Genomic DNA, 20383 nt, shown 5'->3' with positions numbered 1-20383 from the left:
TGATCCTTACAGATTAAAGCCATGTTACCAGGTTTGTAGATAAGGTTGTGGATTTTATTGGCTCGTTCCGCTTTTGAACTACTCTGAGCAGAAGTGCTTTTGAAGAAGGTCTAGCTGAGCTGTATACAGCTGTATAGTGTATAGTAAGCTGGACGGTGACCTTCACGCTTTTGGTCATGTCATTGCAAGCTCCTTCCTGTGTGGGTTTTGTTGGCCATAATCATTTTTCTGAGGCGCTTTGCTACTTGCTAATGATTATTGGGGGCTGATGACGATCGTTATTCTATCAACCTCGTTGTCTTGCATGTCGAGCAGGTTGAAGTCGGTCGATGAGGGGTTTTGTGGGTTAAGGTGTTGTGGATCTGAACTAAACCCGAGCACAGGGGGGGATGGATCGATGATCCATACACTAGGTACCCCTCCGCCTTTTGCAGAAATTGGGAAAAACCCCTCCCTTGGCGCCACTTCTGTGCACGGGCCAGATCTGAACTAGTAGCTTTGTCGAAACATGTGTTGCTCCGGGAGGTAGGTGTTGAGCAGGATAGTTTTATCTTCTCCTGCGAACTGATGAGTAGCTGGTCTTCATTATATATAAGGCAAAGCTGCCTCAGAGTATTCTCCATTTCGCTTTCACACGACTGAGAGAGGTAGTCGTCACTTTGAAGGTGACCTTGTTTGTTGAATTTGTACTCATTTCTTGGTGCCACGCTTGGGATATAACCGCCCATCGTTGCTATTAGTTTCTTGAAAAAGTCGTTCTCGTTCATAATTTTCCATAGCTCTGTGCGGTCGATACTGTCGTATGCCGCCATGAACAGACGATGCGTACGGATCTGCGACATTTCTGGAAGACTTGACGTCACTATTTGACACGCGTTCTTATGGGAGCTCGCTTTGCTTGTAGTAGTGACATGGATCTCACGCACACGAAGTATCTTCTTCCTCACCTCTATTAGACTCTCATTGGAGTCTGTCACCTTGTCGCTGACTCCGGCGAGATTAGAATGAACTGGATAGTTCACCCGAATCCTTTATGCAGTTTTGCATACCGTCCATCGTTGCTCTAATCAGTCTGGTCAGCTTCCCAGGAAAGCCGTGTTCGTCGATGATTTTCCATATCTTCTTCTTCATCTTTATGGCTCGACGTCCCCACTGGGACATGGCCTACCTCGCTTCAACTTAGTGTTCTTTGAGCACTTCCACAGTTATTAATTGAAGGGCTTTCTTTGCCTGCCATTGCATGAATTTGTACATTGTGAGGCAAGTACAATGATACACTATGCCCAGGGAGAAAATTTTCCCGACCGGGAATCGAACCCGCCGTCTCCGGATTGGCGATCCATAGCCTTAACCACTAGGCTAACTGGAGACCCCATAGCTCTGTGCGGTCGATGAAACCGGCTTGATAACATCCCACGAACCCATTCGTTTTAGTTGACAGACGACGGAAAATTATCTGGGATAACACTTTGTATGTGACATTCAAAATGGTGATCGTTCTGAGGTTCTCACATTCCAAATTGTCACCCTTTTGTGAATGGGGCTGATAACTCCTCCTATCACTCCTCCGGTAGCTGTTCGGTTTCCCAGATCCTGACTATCAACCGGTGCAGGCAGGTAGGTGGCCAACTTTTCTGTGCATATCTTGTGAGTTCAGCCTTCCTTACAACTTTGTAGGTTTTGAGCTGGTGAATGGCATCCTTAACTTCCTTTAGCGTGGGAGTAGGATCAGTTCTGTTCTCGGCTGCACTAAAGTAGTCGTTTTCTCCGTTGCCCTGATCTCCCTTACTATTTACTGACCTCAATGGGGTCTGTATTAAACGTTACCAAAGCTCTACCGAGGAAGAATAGTATGACGGGAGAATTCATGGAACAGGTTTTCTGATATGGTATTGCAAGCGTTATTAGGAGTATTTTCAACAAATATTCAGGCTGAAAATGTCATGCTAAGATTTACAGGAAACAAAATCTAGAAGATATAGATTTTGGTTAACTCTTGATACGATTTGTAAATAGTGCTCGACGAGTGCTTGGACGAAAAAGTGGTAAGTGAACCACTCGGCAGTTTTTCTTCCCTTCTGTTGGTTCTGTTTCAATTACCAAGCGGTGTATGTTCTCTCGTCGAGTCGCATGGTTCACGAAGGAACACAAAGTAGATACACCGATATAGACAAGCTGCGGCGATGAGCGGGCATCGCTAAGTGTAACACTTACCGATGATCTCTCATCGTTGGCTTGGGACAATTGTGAATAATCGTTATTTTTATCAGTATTTAATGCGTTTTTGCTTTAAAAACGTGAACTACTATTTGAATTAACTGTATTCATGACGTTGCAGGTTGTGTAGTCACTATAAAAAAGCATTATGACAATAAAATATTCTTACCGAATGCATCGCTTTCATTAGCGTCATCGAGTATCTTCTCTCTTGATTACGCTCTCGTATCGAACCGGACAAGAGAATGAACAGCATTTCGAGGAGCGTTCCCGAGCATGTCGGTTCACGAAATGTTACATTCGCGAATGTATCACTTGCTGAGTATGGACCATTCAGTGGTTCGCGATAAAAATCCAAAATGCTCATTGAATTATTTCCAGTAATCTGTTTTTGCTACCTTTTACACGCAGAAAAATGAGGCTTGTTTAAAACAATAAAACGCATGGTTGATTTTTAAACTGATCATTTACTTATTCCAAAGATATATTTCTTTGTTCTTACTTAGAGTTTATCGATCAAAACAACCAATTCCCACCATTCCATAAAACGTTAAAATCTTCATTTGTTTGAACAAAATGGGGACCATAAACATGGCCCGGAAGCACTCACACATCTTTAAAATTCTTACCCCAACATCGCCACAACGAAGAAAGTGTAGCAAATCCATCTCTCCAACTTCCATGTACAGTTTTGGCCGTGATGGATAACACGCAGGTACTCAAGACTGCATTCACAAAAAGTTGGTCGGTTTTGATTTTTTGCCTTTTTTTATTCGTTCTCGCTTCCATCCGCCTGTCGAGTGTCTAAAAATAGATTTCCGAGCTGCAGCAGGAGCTGCCGTCACCAACACAATCACTTCCCGGCTTTGTTAGTGGCAAAAGTGCAGTCGTTTAAAACAATCTGGTATTTTATGTTGAAACCAATGTTGCAATGGATCTTCTTCGCGAGCATTCATTTAAGCATCTTCGCGATCCAAAATTCGCTGCTGTTCATTTTCTATTTTCGCATCGTGAATACAATTCAAGCAACGCGAATGAAGGAACGAACGAATAAATCAATACGACCACATTGAAAAGCATTCAAGCAAACGAAGCAAACGCAATTCGTCGTGGCATTCATCCCACCACGAGCGTGCTGCCTGCGATGGTTCTGTTCGGTACGAACTTTGACAACAATTACCGTGCAGACTGAAACTGCGGACAATTGAAACTTATTCTAAGTTTGGCACAGCTCACCATTCCCGATAAAAAGATTATAAGAGAATTCAAACACAACACCACTATTGTTTTATATGCAATGGCATCAGCTGGCGTGAAAAAAAAATGCATATTTTGCCCCAGTAACCCATTTGTGAAAAACAATTGTTTGAATCATTCAGCAGTCTAAAGCTCGATTCAGGACGGTAGTTTGTTTTCATTTGGGTTCGTCTTGACCAAGTCGGCGGTGGAGTGTCATACTGCAAAATGATCTCTTGTGCACTGTAATGCAGGCCCATAAAAAAACTTTTGCATTGCGGCATCTCAGCGCTTCGCTGTGGATCAATCAAACTCATCAAACTATGCCTGCATCAAACCGGGGAAGGTTTATTGACGGTGCCGCCGCGTCGACGCCTGATCGCAATGAATGTTTTTGTTGCTCTTCACGAAGAGCAACCAATGCGAATCGCACTGCTCTTCATTTCGAACGATCCATGGATCGGGAATGAAGTACCTTAGGACGATCGGGCTTTCGGTTCATTCTCCGACGACGAACACAGCACCGAATGAAGAAATGTGTTGTTCATTGCATATCATGCCAATGACGAGTAAACATTCATCGTGCTTCGCCAGTTCGATCGCTGCTTAGCAACACTGGTTGAAACTACCAAATCTCTGTTTGTTCTAACAAACTGTCAAAAATTTCGGCAAATGGAAATATTTGTATTATCAAACAATGGAACAGTTCAGTTTAAACTAGAAATTAGTTTGTCGCTATAGGAAACTGAAAAATCGGTTGATTTGAAGTAGAATTTAATTGTGTTTACAATTTATTTTATTGCGTGTATATTTTCTAAATGCGGTTGCTTATCAAAGTGAGCAATTTACGATCTGCAGCAACTTTTCTCGGGATAGCAGATTGTTTGAATTATTTTAAATCATTTTATGAATTTCGGAATAATCAGAGTAGAACACTTATTTTTTCAATAGTAATCATTTATTGTAAACTTCAACTTGGTATCATCAATACGCTGCGTCTGTAGTACAATACAAATGTCAAAAATGAGATATGATGATTCTTGATGATTGATTCAATTTGTTGTTGCCTGTTCTGCTGGCTCTGGTGGAGCCAGTTTGAGCACTTTCAATATAGTATATAGCTTCTTATGATAGTAATAGTTGATGTCTATATGTGTTAGAGCAACAATGTGTTCGTGGGTAGCTTCTAAAGCCGATGTCGCTCTGCAACTTTTGGAAATCTGTTTCAACAACGGCTGGCTATGTAGATATTACACGTGATACGTGCACGTGTGAGCTTCCTGGTAAGCGTCTGGTGTGCTTTTATAATCTTACGCCACTGCTTCTCTTGAAAGCCGGAAATCTGATTTTGTTTTAACTCTAGTTCTAGATTCTCAGTCCAGTCCAGTTTGTTTATAACATTTGTTTCATAAATTGTATGAGAGTATATAAATAGTACACTGCACGTGAATGTGCGTTTGTTTAGATTTACGTTTAACTCAAACCGATGCTAAAGCCTGTTTTGCCCTCTTTCGCTAACATTTTATAAGAAAATATCCACTTGGTAGGAAATCTCTAAATATAAATTATCACAATTTTCTATACAAGTGTTCTATGCGTATGAATAAGTGCGTGGATGCGGGTGATTTACGAATAATCAAGTATTTAACGTAGCGAGCGTCGTAATTGCAATTTAGTGTGTACTTAGGTAATACATTTAGCGTTCTGTAGCACCACGGACGAAAACAAACAAACCCATACGATATGACACTTCCTTTCCGCTTTCTTTCGACAAATTCCGCATTGCTTACTGATTTGTGGTTCTTACGTAGTATTGTTTTGTAGCTAATCACCTTAAGCTAATATTGCAATGTGTTTAACGTACTTCCGAATCAGACCGTACGTTGAATTTTCCGTTTGGTTCCGAGGTAGTCAAACTCAGTCAATTTCGCTCAACTTATCTTACATGGCTGATAAAGTGCCTGTTTGCACTTTATCAGCATCATAAGTATAATGCATGGCGTAGTTTTGATTGCTTCAACTATTCGGGCCTCGTCCTAAACTAAATAGTTATCCTAACCAATTAGAGAAACCAAAAAAAAAGGTACAAAGTGTCCGTGTCTCATTCTCTGCAGTACATTATAGAGGTTTGAACACAATCATCATGAAATCGCGTCCCAATCTGTATAATAGGAGAAAACCTGGCTTTGTTGAAACGCCAGAGAACAACGAATCAGTGTTTGTAATCCTTCTAAATAACTAAACAGAAAACATAGCATCTATAAAACTATCTAACAATGGAGTTTGCTAGGATTTTTTTTCTATTCTGAGGATGTTGGGGTGCTAAATTGAACAGTGCAATCTCGTGAGGGAATCATACTAGTAGTAGTATGCTTTAGTGGTAGTAGTAGTACGTGGTTTGTTAGGTATACGTTTCAGGGAAGATTTGCCTATAAACTTTACAAAAGGATTCTCATTTGCGTTTGTCGCTTTCTTGCTGAGAGAATGGCAACACTGCCATCCGCCATTTTGTTTTGTATTATTTTTTTCTGTCGATAATTTTAGTCTCTATCCCACTAGAGATTAAAATCAAGTATTATGAGTTGCGGGTTGGTTCGCTACGTCGCTTATGTTCCCAACGTCGACAAGGATCTGGCAACTCTTGAAGATTCGAGATTTTCAAATCCTTGACCTTCGTGAGGCAAAAGAGACTGGTTTGGAATGCGACCAACCCCCGCCATTCGACTCCTTTCGTGGTTGGTGGTTTAGGGTGTGCTGATCGGTGTTCTAAAAGACTATTGCTCTAAACTTATACTGGTTTGAAGTTGTAGCTGTTGGATGTTTTTTAGGAAGAATCAGAAGTTGCTAAAAATTTGTCACAGCGCTAAAATGTTCGGGAAATTTTCACACGACAGTCCAGAGATTAGTATTGCCGAATCGAATTCGATTCGGCACAATTACGCGCTAATTTTGCCTGGAGTTCAAGACGTATCTCCTATGAATTAATTATGCTTTGGCTGCAGTTGCTATGACCATTGATGATTGCACTTTTCCTATTGCTATCTTTACTATGACGCCAATAGAAGAGACGGGGCCGTTCATGGATGCGGTCACTGCTGGCTACCGTTGTCGTCGTCGTCGTCATCGTTGTCGTTCGAATGTACTCACAATACTTGATTTTAAATGAGTCGTTCTCATGTTTCTATCGTCGGCCCCGTCAGTTTGGTAGCGTAAACGTTGGCAACCTGAAATGAATGGGAAGTATTGAAATAAAGAAAAAATAAAAAGTTGACACTTGGAAGACTTTTGAATGATACCCGTGAAGAATTGATTCATATTCTCAGTAGGGTACAATTGGTGACAACTGAAAAGTACAACCCGGACCGTTTCTAAGGGGGGGCCGGGGGGGCCCGGGCCCCCACATTTTAGGGGCCCCCACAAAAACCATTTTTGGTTGCAAACATTAGCTTTATTTTTCATATTGCTCAAGTACTGTTCGAAAATAAGGAAAAACAGTTTTGGTCATCTCTCCGAGGGGCCTCCACATCTGCTCGGGCCCTGGTCCCCCACAATCCTTGATCCGGGCCTGAGTACAACTTACCCGATAGATCAGTTCGTACTGTTCTCGTGTCCTCACCGCACTGGCCCGTCCCCGTCGGACGTAGTACACTATGTGCGGAATGTCCACCGTCCGTGGTGGAATCTCGACCGCCCGTAGTGCCACGTCGCACGCGACGATCGTTCCGGTGCGTCCGGTTCCCGGTGAACAGTGCACCGTGATTGGTCTATATTCCGGAAATACAATAGAAGTTAGAACTCAAAGGTCAATTTGGAGAAACGCAGTCCCAACGTACCCCTGAGTTCGCTGCAGCGATTTGTGTTTGTCCATGGTGCCTCCGTTGCTCATCAGACTGTTCGGTGGAGCCCCGTCCGAGGTGACTTTACCGAGCGGATTGTTGTTATTGTTATTGGAATTATCTACATTATTGCTACCTATCGCTACGCTACTAGACTCGTTGGTATCGACCGACGTGGGCTCCTCGGCAATACTGGTTATACCGCCGTTGATGCCATTGCTGGTGATGACGGTGTTGTTGACGGCGGTAGTGTTGTTGCTGCCTCCGTTCTGGACTCCGTTGCCGTTGGGAGCCTCGGCTAGCTCTCCAGGTGCCAACCGGGAGTAGCTACGGGCCTCCAGTAGCATCGCTATGATCGAGGACTCATCGATTGGCACACCGGTGTCAGGCCACTGATACCAGAAGTGCATGATCTCACGCCAGGTGTTCGTCTGCGTGTTGCGCAGATGTACCGTCGAGATTGTGTACTTTTCCTTGTTTTCGCGGTTCTTCAGCGTCAGCTGTAACGATTCAATAGAATTTTGTAGGAAATGATGCATGTAAGATTGTTGGTAGTTGTAACCTGGAAGTCCCCGAAAGTTCGGTTGTTGTCGAGCACGACCGACGGTGGCAGATACTCGGCACACTTCTCGACGCCACTTTCGCTCAGATCGGTCGCCATGATGATAACCTTGGAGTTCTGTTCCCAGATCATGCGCCAAAAGTCGTTGATAGTGTTCTCCATCGGTGCCTGGCAGGCTATGTAGTAGTTGGTGTTGTCTTTCGGACCCTAAAATACCAAGGTATTACCATTCCTACAAATTCTTACGGTCAATGCCCGTACTCACCTTAACAAAGTTCGCGTTGATGTACTCAGTCTTCTCGTCGTCGTTGATCCGCTTCAGATGAACTCTCGTCTCCGGGAGTGGCACAACATTCGCGTATCTGAAAACCAAGAGCGAAGATTTGTAACCGAATTCTTCAAAGTACGGGACTCTTACCGATTCTTTTCCTCACATCCCTCGGGAACCTCATCGGCTCGGGCCGTCACGTTCGGAATCTCCTTGAACTCGTCGTAGATGGCCGTCTTGTTCTGAATGATGTTGGCCAACTCGGCCACCGTCAACGGATTGGTCTTCAGCCCAGGATCCTCGAAAGCCGAATTCCCGTACGACCGCTTGGACATCCGCATGGTGTTACCCTTGCGCCGTACGCTGTTGTACACCGAAACGTTGTCCAGACTGTAGGCGTCCAGCCCGACCGGGCGGCACCGTTGCCCGTAGGAGACCTGTGCCTGTCGCTTGCGGAAGATCAACTGCAATTGCGGATAGTACAACTGATCAACGAAAGATTGCTCTGCTCGGTCCCGGGGGCGAGGGCGGACCAAACCGGCTATTTACACTATGTGCACTCACTCATACATAAAAGTCACAGAAGATAGAAGGAAAAAATGGGAGGGAGAGTAGGCAGAGAGTGGGGAAAATGGATAGGTTGGTCTAGATGGGCGGCAACGGTCGAATATTACAAGGGGTTTTACTACACCTTGGATTCAAATCAAGTATGTTCTTGGAGTCTTTTATGAAAATTCTGCTGTAAAATATTGAAAATAAAATACCCCAAGTTCCAAATATTCGTGAGCAATTTCGTTTAAAAATACAGAAGGTATTATGATATTTTATTGAACATCGATGAATTTATGAATTTATGTCTTTATAAAAGTCAAGAGGTAGAATGGAAGTTGCCTCAAAACGATCATATTTGACTCATTTCAAATTTTGTGAACTTTGGCATAATACTATTATTGAAAACTGTATGATTATGAAAGGATTGCTTGAACAAAACTCTGGAAGCATTTGTGGAGGTGTCTTGAGAAATTGCTGAAGCAAGCAGGATCTAAAGAAATGAGCGTCCTGCATAACCACTATTTTTGCCATGTGAATCAACAAGGCATTGAAAGCGGAACAGACGGAGGACCCAGCAAACACACGATCGTATATGATGTTGCATAGGATGCAAAAGTGGAGGCGATATACGCACAGTCTACATACGGGTAAATGGAAGCACACTTTTGAATCCTATGCAGCATCGTATACGACTTTGTGTTAGATGGGGAGTTTCTTTTGGAATGCCTATTGACAAGGGTGACCATATGGGAAACTAGCGAAGGAGGACATTTAGACCAAATTCGGTTGAAAAGGGAGGACATTTGTATAAAAAGGAGGACACTTATTGAAGCAGCAGTAGGGTAACCAATATAATTTGGACCCCCATATATTTTGGACCCCCTGGATCGTATAATCATAATTTTCACAGCTTTAATGAAGAGATCACAAAAGTTTTTAGAATCAGTCGCTTAATAAGATTGTTCTGCAAGAGCAGTAATCATTTCCTCACTGGAAATATCATTATTTGCCTTGAAATTATTTTTGTTAATCTCGCCAACCGTGCGAGTACCGCAGCATGTTTACGAAAAGAGAAAGTGGGGTTGGGGGAAACTTACAGATGTAAACAAAAACTTTTATCATTCTATCGCATTAAATTCACAAAGTTCGTCTAATCGTCCTTTGTCAATCAAGTAATTAGGATGTGCTCCAGCATATCCAAGTGGCAGATTCTTCGAAAACTGTTTCAAGTGGGTTTAAACACCGAGTGTCAAAAATACAGTGGTTTTTCGATTTTGTCACGGTTCTATTTAATCACGCTCCATTACATCACGCTCGATTCTAGCACGGTATTTTTTCGATTTTATCACGCTATGATATTTGATAGAAATATTTTCGAGTACATATTTCAAACTAAGTGGAACATATGAATTGTCATAAGAATGCTACATTTGCACATTAGTAGCGTTCGTTCACCAGTTTTGGTCAGTCTAAGGGAAACCATTCCTAAATAAAATACAAATTAACCAATTAAAACTACCAATATGCCAATATGAAAGGTTTGAATCTGTATTATGGCCAAAACTAATGCTTCTACCCTAAATGGTTTTAGTGACAAAGGTAATAAGGGGTTTCAGACCGGGTACTGAACTTGATTATCTAGAATCGCATTCTAAAACATCTCAAATATTTACCTAACAAACGAAAAGCTATTATAAACTGCAATTTTACCTCATTTCAATCAAAGTTGGTTCGATAAAATATTAAAATTCAAGCTATTGAATTCCGTTCGCAACTTCATATAAATTTAGGAAGATTCCTAGCATAAGAGAACCCAAAGATGTTCGTCAGAATATACCATTAAAATCACTTAAACGGCTGTTATGAAATGATCAATGATCAATTGCTACCATGCAAATACCGACAGCATGGATGTCATAACTTAAATAATACTCAAGACTGAAAATGCTACTCATTGCTTGCTCACTGGAGGATACTATTGGCTGCCATTTCAGACTTAATGCGTTCCATTTCATGTGGTTCCATTTCGTCTTCACTAGTTAGTTTAGGCGTTGAAGGGATATCTTCACATTGCTCTACAATGCAGCATAAATACAGTCTAGGATGACTTCTTTATCCTTATTGACGGCTGGTTGATTTTTTTTTTTCAAAATGCTGCCTGAAATTTTCAATTTCCATTGCGTGGTTTGATGTTTCGTTCGTTTTTTATATGCCTTATTTTGTATTTTGGTGTATTTTGAGTAATAAAAACACTCGCAAAAAATATGTTTCAATTTTATCACGCTCCAATATATCACGCGATTATTTTTTTTATTCGTGATATAATCGAAAAAGTACTGTATATACTTAACAGGGTCCAAAATAAATTGAAGTGTCCAAAATAGTGTAAACTGATGCTTCAAAAATCAGTTATTTTCATCAAATTTTCAGCCAGAAATGAACTTGTGCGTATTTTTGACGGACAGTGGAGGCTTTTACGGTCATACCAACATCATCATTATGTGTAACACCCTCTGAATCTGTTTGATTTTAGTTTAAATTCAAAGTAATGTCCTCTAGGGGTCCAAAATTCGACCGTTACCCTAAATACAAATCATATTTTCCACTAAAATGTCACTTTTTTTTGTATTTGACTTATAATGCATTTAACTGACTAGCATTTCTTCAAGAGTATCCAGATTATTCAAGCTGAATCGGTCGGGTCAGAAAATTAATTGAAATATCAAATGCCATCCTAACAAGTAATATTGCAACTATTTTAAAAAATGCATTTAAATTATGTATGTCCTTCTTCGAGCTGTCATTCTATTCTAATGAGTATTGATAGATCAAAGAAAATTAAATTTATTATGTATTTATTTGATAAGCAAAACAAAAATATTGCAGCGCAATAACATTGTGTTGCTTTTATAAAAATAATAGGGGGATTCACTTGACAGCGTAAACCGCTTATTGAAGATTCTTCTGATTGAACGTCGCGATCACCAAGGCAATCTTCATTCGTTCGCTATGTCATGAAATATTTCAAATAACAGAAAATCATTGTTTACGCAGCCGTTTAAACTGTTTAGTGAGTCCCCATAGGAAAATAGGGAAAATAGCTTAATTTCAATCGTTCAACTACTCAATTATTTGTTTTCCGTTGTATAACAGTCGAATTGAAGCAGCAGACGTTGAATAACAAGTAAGCAATCTAGAACAAAACCATCTTACAGTCTAGTAGTCTTATAGTCCTGGAGTGCTTTTACTGCACTCTATTCCAACTTCTGGAGATTTGCCAGATAATTGATTACTATAATTTTATTAAATGTTCAAAAGAAGGACATTTCCGAGGGAGAGGAGGACATTTCATTTTTTATCAAAAAGGTGGACATGTCCTCCTTTAGGATACCATATGGTCACCCTACTATTGACAGATAGTTAAAGATTCCAAATGTTGACAAGTTGTATATTTGTAAAAATGTGAAATAAATTTCCTTTGGATCATCTGGAGTCATTTTAACGTAATTCGTTAAGTAGTTTTCTCAATTCCTGAATGCAACAAAGTATATTTGGAAATTCTAAAACTAATTTCTAACTATTATGGCTAAAATAATTTTTGTATAATTTCCTGAAATTTCGTTGTTGGATGGTATCAGACATATCCTGCGTGGTCGTGCTTGAATATTACTGATATTCACCCTCATATCTCCAGACCAGCTAATCCCAGATACTCATGACTCCACGTGCCTTCACAACCAAACAGGCCTGCATAGGTGAACATTGTCGATGAAATTCCACTAGAAGTGTTGTCGAAAGTTTGCCCAAGAGCTCCACCAGCAATCTTTTGAGGACTCAAAGAGAATTTCATCTGAGAAAATCATCAAGAATGATTGTCGAAAATCTTCCATGAAATCCCTCAAAATTTCTGCACACAATTTTTTTTTGACATTTTGCCATTGTGTTTTTAAAAAATGCTTGAGAAATTCAAATATGATGTAGCTATTTCTAGATTATGCCAAATTGATGTAAAGTATTTTAACTTTACGAATTATCTGTGGGTTTTATTCAGGAATTGCTCCTAGACTGCGTCGCTTTTTTTCTTGAACGCAATACGGAGCTGAGAAGAAAATTCAAACCAAATCAAATTACCGTCCACCCTAGAAGTTTTGTCTAGGTTTTCCAAGAAGTTCCCCCAGCAATTTCTGTTGAAAACCCTCTTGGAAATCTTTCTGAGAATCCTTCTGGAATTATTTTTAAAGTTTCTGCACGAGTTCCATGTGAGATTTTTTCAATAATCTCTTCTGGGATCCTTTCAGGAATACTTTTTGGGATTTCTCCTGAAACTGCTCAAGGATATCATCTTGGAATTCCTTCTGCTAATCTTTGTTTTGTTTTGCCTTATTTATATCTTTTCGCTATTTATTCTGAAAATAATCCCGGAACTTCCACTGGTGGTCCTTCTGCATTACCTTTTGGAAGTCCTCCAGAAATTCTTTCTGGGAGTCCTTTTGTAACTTCTTATGGGATTACCCTGCAATACTTTCTGGGAATCTTCCTGGAATTCCTCTTGGAATTCGTTCTGGATTTCTTCAACTTATGGGATTCCTTCAGGAATTCGCACAGCGATTCTTCCAAGAATTCCTACTGAAATTACGCCTAGAATTCTTATGCCCATTTTCCGGGATTGCGGGAATCCATGAATTGCATCCTCAATTTTCTAAGAATTCTCTACCGCAATTTTTTTCTTAAATTTCTGGAGAGATTGCTACTAAGATTCCTTTTCAAATTTCTTCTAAGCTTTATCTATAAATTCCTCTTACGAGATGAACCAGCCGAGGGCTGAAAATCTCGATAATAAAGAAAAATAATAATAATGATATAAATTCCTGTTAGGGTTCTTCTAAGGTTTCCTTCTGATGTCCCTGCAGGAATTTATTTTGTGATTCTTTCGGAACTTAAATTGGAAATTACGTCAGAAGTTCTTTCGGGACAATTCTATCAAATTCCTCTAGGATTCCTACATCTTTTATTTCTCAAAGAGTTCAATTCTTCGATAGATTCCTGCCGGAGTTTTATGAGTTACTAGCTGTACCCGGCAAACTTTGTCTTGCCTACTGCGTTTTTTGACGTTTCAAGCCCCTAGCCAAGTCCAAGTCCCCGTTCAAAATGTCTGAGAACACGATTTTCAAAAACTCTCAATTATTCAATGTTTTTTGGTTCATAAATCTTCCTTGGGTGAAAACTAACAGAACAAAACAAAGATGACCCAAATCGGACGTTCCGTTCGCGAGTTATGCGCGGTCCCACGTATGCCACTGCATTTTTATACAGAGTTTAAAATTTTCATTTTCAATGAATGAAATTCAACGTGAATTTTAAAAATTCTCAACTGAGGGATCAAAATAAAATTCATTTTGGTGAATGAATTTTTTCACTTATTCATTCATTTTTCTGTCACTGACAATTTCCACTGAGAAATAAAACTGGACCGTAACTCCCGATTATACTTCCAATCACCTAAAAACTTGTGTATAGTAGTTAATTAGAATAATAATTATGCTCTCTATTTGTTCATTAGGTCGGATTGTGCGTCTGATAACAGAAATTGGACATTTTACGACGTGCAAAAAAATATTCGTGACAGAGAACTGAATGAAAAAAGAGAGGCATTCAGCTGACAATGAATGTGGCCAAACACGAATGAAAAAATGAGAATGTCAATCTTCACTTTCAGTCTTCGAATTTTTTACTCTCTGTTTTATATATATAGATATGAAATTAACATCAGAATTGAACCAGGAATGCCATCTGGCTTTACTTATGGGATCCCTCCTGGATTTTTTCAGCGATCCTTCCATCAATTCCTACTGATGTTATTCCAAGAACCCTTTCCGGGATTACTGCAGGAGTTGCTTCTTATATTTCTTCTGTGATTCCTCTAAGAATTCTTTCTTGGATTCCACTAGGTGTTTTTTTCTTAGATTTCTCAAGGAATTGCTTCCAAAATTCTTTTATTTATTTCTTCTAGGTTTCCTCTATGAAGACCTGCTGGATTTCTTCTAAGGATACCCTCTGGGATCCCTGCACCAATTTCTTTTTGAGAATCTTCTGGGATTTCAATTGGAAATTACGTCAGATGTTCTTTCTATACAATTCCACCAAACTATTTTAGGATTCCTACAGGAGTACATTTTTTTATTCTTCAAAGAGTTATTTCGAGAGTTCTTCCAAGATTCCCTCGGAAGTTCTTCAATGGGTTCCTACAGCAACTCCTTTGGTATATGAGATGTACCAGCCGAGGGCTGAAAATCTCGATAATAAAGAAAAATAATAATAATAATAACTCCTTTGGTCATATTTCCGGTTGTTCCCGCTGGAGTTCATTTAGGTATTATTTATGGGATTCCTCAACAGATTTACAGAGGTTTATTAAGAGACTTATCCAGGAGTGGTGCAAATTGTTGTGAAATTTCTTGCAGCATTTTTGTCACATTACCCAGAGAAAATTTCTGAAGAAATAGTAAATGAATTCTTGGTGGAAATGTTTCCGGAATTTGTACCTTTTTTAACCTTTCAAACAATTCCCCTGACTTTCTTGTGATGGTTTAATAAAAAAGTCCACTTTTTTTTTCCTTTCTTAAGAAGAATTTCTTCAAAAACTTCTGAATTAATTTGACAGGTTATTTTCAACAAATATTAGTTGGAATTTATACGATAATTTTCAGAGTTTTTCTTCGAAAGTTCTGTAGAAATTTAAGAAAAAAATTGTTTTGAAAATTTCGCCAATTATTTCCCTACAGTTCTTACAGAAATTTTAAAATAAAGTTAAGCTTAGGTTCCAGTAATATTTCTGCTAGAAATGTTGCCACAAAGTCTGGTATAAACTCCTCTTGGAATTTTACAATACATAACTCTAAAATTTTCAATGGTGATCTAGCCAGACATTTCTCAAACATTATGCAACTATTATTTCAGAAATAATATCTGAAATATTCAAAGGAATTGATTCTGAAATTTTGCTGGCAGTTCTACTATATATTCCACAAACATTTTGCAAGGAATTCCGCTTCGAATTTCTGTACCAAGAATGGAATCACACATTCTTATAAAATTTTGATTCGTTTTTCCCTCACTTTACTTGACCTTCCGAAGAAACTTCTGTTTGAAATCCTGGAACTCTGCGATGGAACTTCAGACGGAACTTCGAAGGAAACATAGAAATCCTGGAAGACCTTTGGAGGAACTCTTGGAGGAATTCCCGAAAAAAAATGAAAGAGAGAAGAATTCTTGAAGGAATCATAGAAGGAACTCTTAAAGAAATCAACGGAGGAATATTAAAATAAATTTCCTATTTATTAAAATCCCTAAAGTAACCACACAATATTAATGAAGAAATCCCCGAAGGATTTCATTCTGTTTGCTAGTTATCCACAAGCAGCATTCTGGTAGATATTCTTATTAAATTTTATCATATAAACGTTTCAGGAGTGTGCCAGAGGGTTTCCAGGAGTTTCAGAGGCGCATCAGGGAGTTCCGAAGGGTTTCAGGATTGTTATAGGGGGTTATCAGATTTGTTCCTTGTTGCCCAGGGAACAGGGATGGGAACACTCACTTGCAAAGAATTACACTCACTTAATATTTTCTCAGCTCAGAAGCGTGCAATCAAGAAACGATGTATGGACGACTTTTGCTTTGTGGTTTTATCTAAAACTTTGCCGAGTAAAGTAGGGGTGGCACACGGATACCACAAGGCCACAAGGCAAAAGTCGTCCATACATCGTTTCTCGATTGCACGCTTCTGAGCTGAGAAAATATCAAGTGAGTGTAACTTTTTGTAATTGACTGTTCCCATCCTTGGTGACAGATACGCGGGTTTTGATTATCACTTGTAGTATTCCTCTAGAGAATAACTGACACTGAGAAAGACTACAAGTACTAGTCAAAATACGTAAATATGTCAATGCCAAAGCATTAGAGGGCTGAACTAAAAGGTACAAATCTGATTACATTCAACCGAAGAAGGTATTCTGCTTAGAGCGTTCTAAAAGTCGGTACAAAGTTATATGAGGTTTCAAGGACATCATTGGAAGTTTCAGGGGATTCCAGAGGCAAACTAGGTGATTTCAGGGGCGTTTCAGGGTGTTTCAAGGAGTTTCAGAAAACTTTTGGGGCGTATATAGTGTTATTTCAGGGGTGTTCCTGGGGATCTTGGGGGATTGCAAGGGCATTCTAGGATAAATCAAGTGGTTTCAGAGGCATTTCAGGAAGTTTCTGAAAGTTTTTGGGGCGATTAAGTGGTGTTGCAGGGGGTTTCAGAGGCATTCCAGGGGTCTCAAGGGAATTCTAGGGCGTTTTAAAGAGTTTCAGGGAGTTTCAAAAGGTTTATTTCAAGGGGTTTTAGAAGCGTTTCAGGAGGTTTCCATGAGATTTTTTCTGTTTTCTAGGGTCTCTGAGGGTTTCAGGGGCGTTCTAGAGAGTTTTGGGAGGTTTCAGGGGGTTTACAGTGGTGTTTTGAGAGTCTTCCAGGAAGTTTTAGGGGGTTTCAGGGCCGTTCCAAAGGCGTTTTGTAACGTCTTGAAACCCCTCTAAAAACCCATGAAACATACTTTAACCCTTTGGGGACGGATGGGTCGTATGTGCCCAGCCGAGAAAATCGACCATCACAAACGTGTTCTAGACTAGCGAGGTTGCATCCAGAGAGGTGAAAATGCCGTCTCCAAAGGGTTAAAGCACTCACTCCTGAAAAGACCTCACCCTCCTGAAAAGCCTTGATGTGTCTTAGAACTTCTCTGAAATACCCATGAACGTTCCTTGGAAGCTCACTGGAACCGCCGGTAATTCTTAAACTTGAAATTGAAAATCTTACGAAATTATAACAGATAATTTGAAATGTCGACTACCGGAGTGAACCGTTCAACAATAAGCGAGAATCGGTCAACATTAGAATGAGCTAGCCTAAGGATACGCTCAACATATGGGTTACAGACTTCCGGTGGATATACTCTAACTCCAAGCGCACCACGGTGCAGGATTAGAAAACTCCTGATTATTATTCAGTTGTAACACATGGGTATTTTTAATTAGGTCAGTTGTTCGCTATATGTTTAACTTATTTTAAATTGAACGTAGATGTACAAAAATTCATAGCATTTGATTTAAAATTGTTGAATAATAACGAAATATTAGGGGGATTCACTTAACAGCGTAAACTGATTAAACTGATTAAACGTCGCGATCACCAAGGCAATCTTTGATTATTTCATTCGCAAAATCATGAAACATTTCAAATAAGCAGAAAATCATGGCTTACGCAGCCATTTAATCTGTTTTGTGAGTACCCCTATTGAAACCACCCGACTGCAATATAAATGATTCAACTTCCTATCTTTCAATAATCTTAAAAATAACCATTACCCCCAAACTGTTCCACTACTTTATCACAAAGGTTAGCTCTAGGGTTGTACTATTAGATTCAAACAGATTCTTACACCAGAAACGAAAGTTTTTGAATATTAGTAGCGAAAGTCTCGTTCATTCTTTTGTCTGTGTGCATATCACAGTCATTATACTATGTAGTCAGTAGGGTAAGTCCACTCGTCACTCTCAACTAGTAGTTATGTTATAGGTCCCAGTCCGTTTTGTACGAAACAACCGTGCCGCACTCCCGCATCCGTATACTCACAAACGCCGCAACCAACAGCAACACCACGATCACGCTGACCAGGCTGGCCACGACGGCTACGACCACGCCGCTGCCTTCCTCCTCTTCGTCCTGCTGAGGTGGTGTCTGCGATGGGGACGTCTGATCCTGGTCAAGTGGGGACCGGGACGAACCGCTGTTGTTGTTGTTCAGTTCGACGTAGTCCTCTTCGGTGACGGATTCCTCCTCGGACAGTTCGGTGGTGGTGGTTGTCATTTGGCGGTCGAGCGACGATCGGCGAGTGGTGCCGGCGGGTTCCAGTTCCGGCGAGGCCGATGGTTCCGGTTGTGGAATCGGTGGTGGAGTGGTTTCTGATACGGTGTTGTAGACGTTCTTGTCGTCGATGAGAACCGGCTGGTTGGAGTTGGTCGGCTCTTCGGCGGATTCGGTGGATAGGTCGACCTTGTCGGTGGTACCGGCAGTTGGACGGAATTCAACCAGGGTAGGCTGAATGGTGGACTGCTGGGTCAAGAGAGGTTCGGTTGATTTTCGGACGGATAGCGTAGTGGGTACTGCGGTGGTAGTGGTGGTCATGGATGAGAGCTCTTCATTGGTTTGGTTGATAGCGTTAGGGTCAACTTCTGACGAAGTCTGTTCATCTGAATTTCGTGGTAGAGAGTTTGCGAGTACTTCCCTCGTAGGTGGAAGCAAAGTGCTAGTGGATGTGGTCATTGTGGTGGTCAACTGAGGGGTGGTTTCTTCGATAGTTCGGGCAGAATTGGTTGTGATCGGTTCTTGGGTGGTGGTGATTGCTATGGGTCTTCGAGTTGGACGCATCGATTCAAATGTGGTTAGCGGAATTGCTTCCGTTGTGGCTTCAGTCTTTTTAATGATTGGAGATGCAGGCGAATAAGTGGTCACCGGCATGTCCTCAGTTGTAGTGCTAAGTTCATATCTAACAGTAGTAGTAGTTCTTCCAGGGAGAGCAAAACTGTCGCTTTCATCATTGTTTTCATTGACTTCATAACCACGAGTTGGTCGCACAGTGGTTACAACCTGCTCAGTTTTGACATTGAAAGCGGTAGTTGTCTCTTGAATAAAGTTGGTCAACTCAGTCCGTTTGGTTGCCTCAATAGGAATCTTGCTTCGGTCTTCAAATTTAAAATCTTCCAGATCATCGTCGGCCGCTTCAGTGGTAGAGGTTGTTTCTGCTATCAACTTTGCATTGGGCATAGCAGTTGTCGTCTCTTCGAGTATATCCGGAGTTATTTCCGTTACAACGGAAGTTATCCTGTTCTCTTCACTCAGAGCATCCAAAACGGATGGAGTCTTATTTGCGTACTTCCGCCGATCCTTCAGTTCATTTTTCAACTCAATTTCAGGCTCCGAAATTGTCGGTTTAACAAACGAGCTGTTTGCAAAGTCTGCATCCTGCATGATCATAGCCCAGTCCATCAGCTGTTTCAGCGTATTGTTAGCAACGGAATTCTCATTTTCGTCGCGAATAACATCCACACTCTCCGCACTCACCGTTCCCGCTTTGCTAGATGACCGATCTACAATTCTCATACTAGCTAACGCCCATGCTGCGCCATTGATATCGTTATCCTCGGTTGCGCCGAACTGATCCAAGAACTTGCCCTTCTTCGCTTTCGTCGTTGGCACAGTCTGATTCTGACCACGAACCTCGTTGGACACCAGTTCGTAGTCAGTGTTCTCGATCTCCAACTTCTCCACCGACACGCTTCTGTTGCTTTCGATGGTATGATTTCGTTCGACCAGTGCTTCCGGCACAACGACCACTTCGTTAGATTCATTTGCCGACTGTGCTGAGCTTTCTTCACTGTCCGCTAGGGAGTCTAGCGTAGTAGTTGTTTCCCAAAAGTTAGGCGATTCCGTAGTTGGCGCGGATTTGTCAGCGAAAAATTGCTCCCGCTCAATTCGAGCCTCTTCTAGCGATATGCCTCCTCGTGAAAAGTTGGACGGGGAGGTGTACCTGAAATAGGAGATGAATATTGTGATTAGGTTGAGTCTATTGCCTTTGTAAAAGTTAATAGTCGTGTTCAATGAAATAGGTTCAACATGCGGTC

General features: G+C 40.7%; 1 protein-coding gene across 3 annotated transcripts in view; it reads right to left on the bottom strand.

Moving 5' to 3' along the window:
- Positions 1 to 4389: 4389 nt before the first annotated feature.
- Positions 4390 to 20383, bottom strand: part of LOC109398743 (uncharacterized) — a 175869-nt gene continuing 159875 nt past the window's right edge. For 2 of the 3 annotated variants that reach the window (XM_062859131.1, XM_062859132.1), the window contains 7 exons: positions 18336 to 20289; positions 8270 to 8604; positions 8117 to 8213; positions 7852 to 8058; positions 7287 to 7789; positions 7034 to 7217; positions 4390 to 6677 (listed from right to left, as the gene is read on the bottom strand). In XM_062859131.1, the coding sequence (XP_062715115.1) occupies positions 6627 to 6677; positions 7034 to 7217; positions 7287 to 7789; positions 7852 to 8058; positions 8117 to 8213; positions 8270 to 8604; positions 18336 to 20289 (3331 nt within the window). In that variant the 3' untranslated portion in view covers positions 4390 to 6626. The remainder of the gene's footprint in view (positions 6678 to 7033; positions 7218 to 7286; positions 7790 to 7851; positions 8059 to 8116; positions 8214 to 8269; positions 8605 to 18335; positions 20290 to 20383) is intronic. The other variant, XM_029870501.2, reaches the window with a different exon arrangement.

This window comes from Aedes albopictus, chromosome 3 (assembly GCF_035046485.1).
Source record: "Aedes albopictus strain Foshan chromosome 3, AalbF5, whole genome shotgun sequence".
Classification (NCBI taxonomy): domain Eukaryota; kingdom Metazoa; phylum Arthropoda; class Insecta; order Diptera; family Culicidae; genus Aedes; species Aedes albopictus.
The sequence above is the reverse complement of the archived record's forward strand: the minus strand, read 5'-3'. Positions and strand labels throughout refer to the sequence as shown.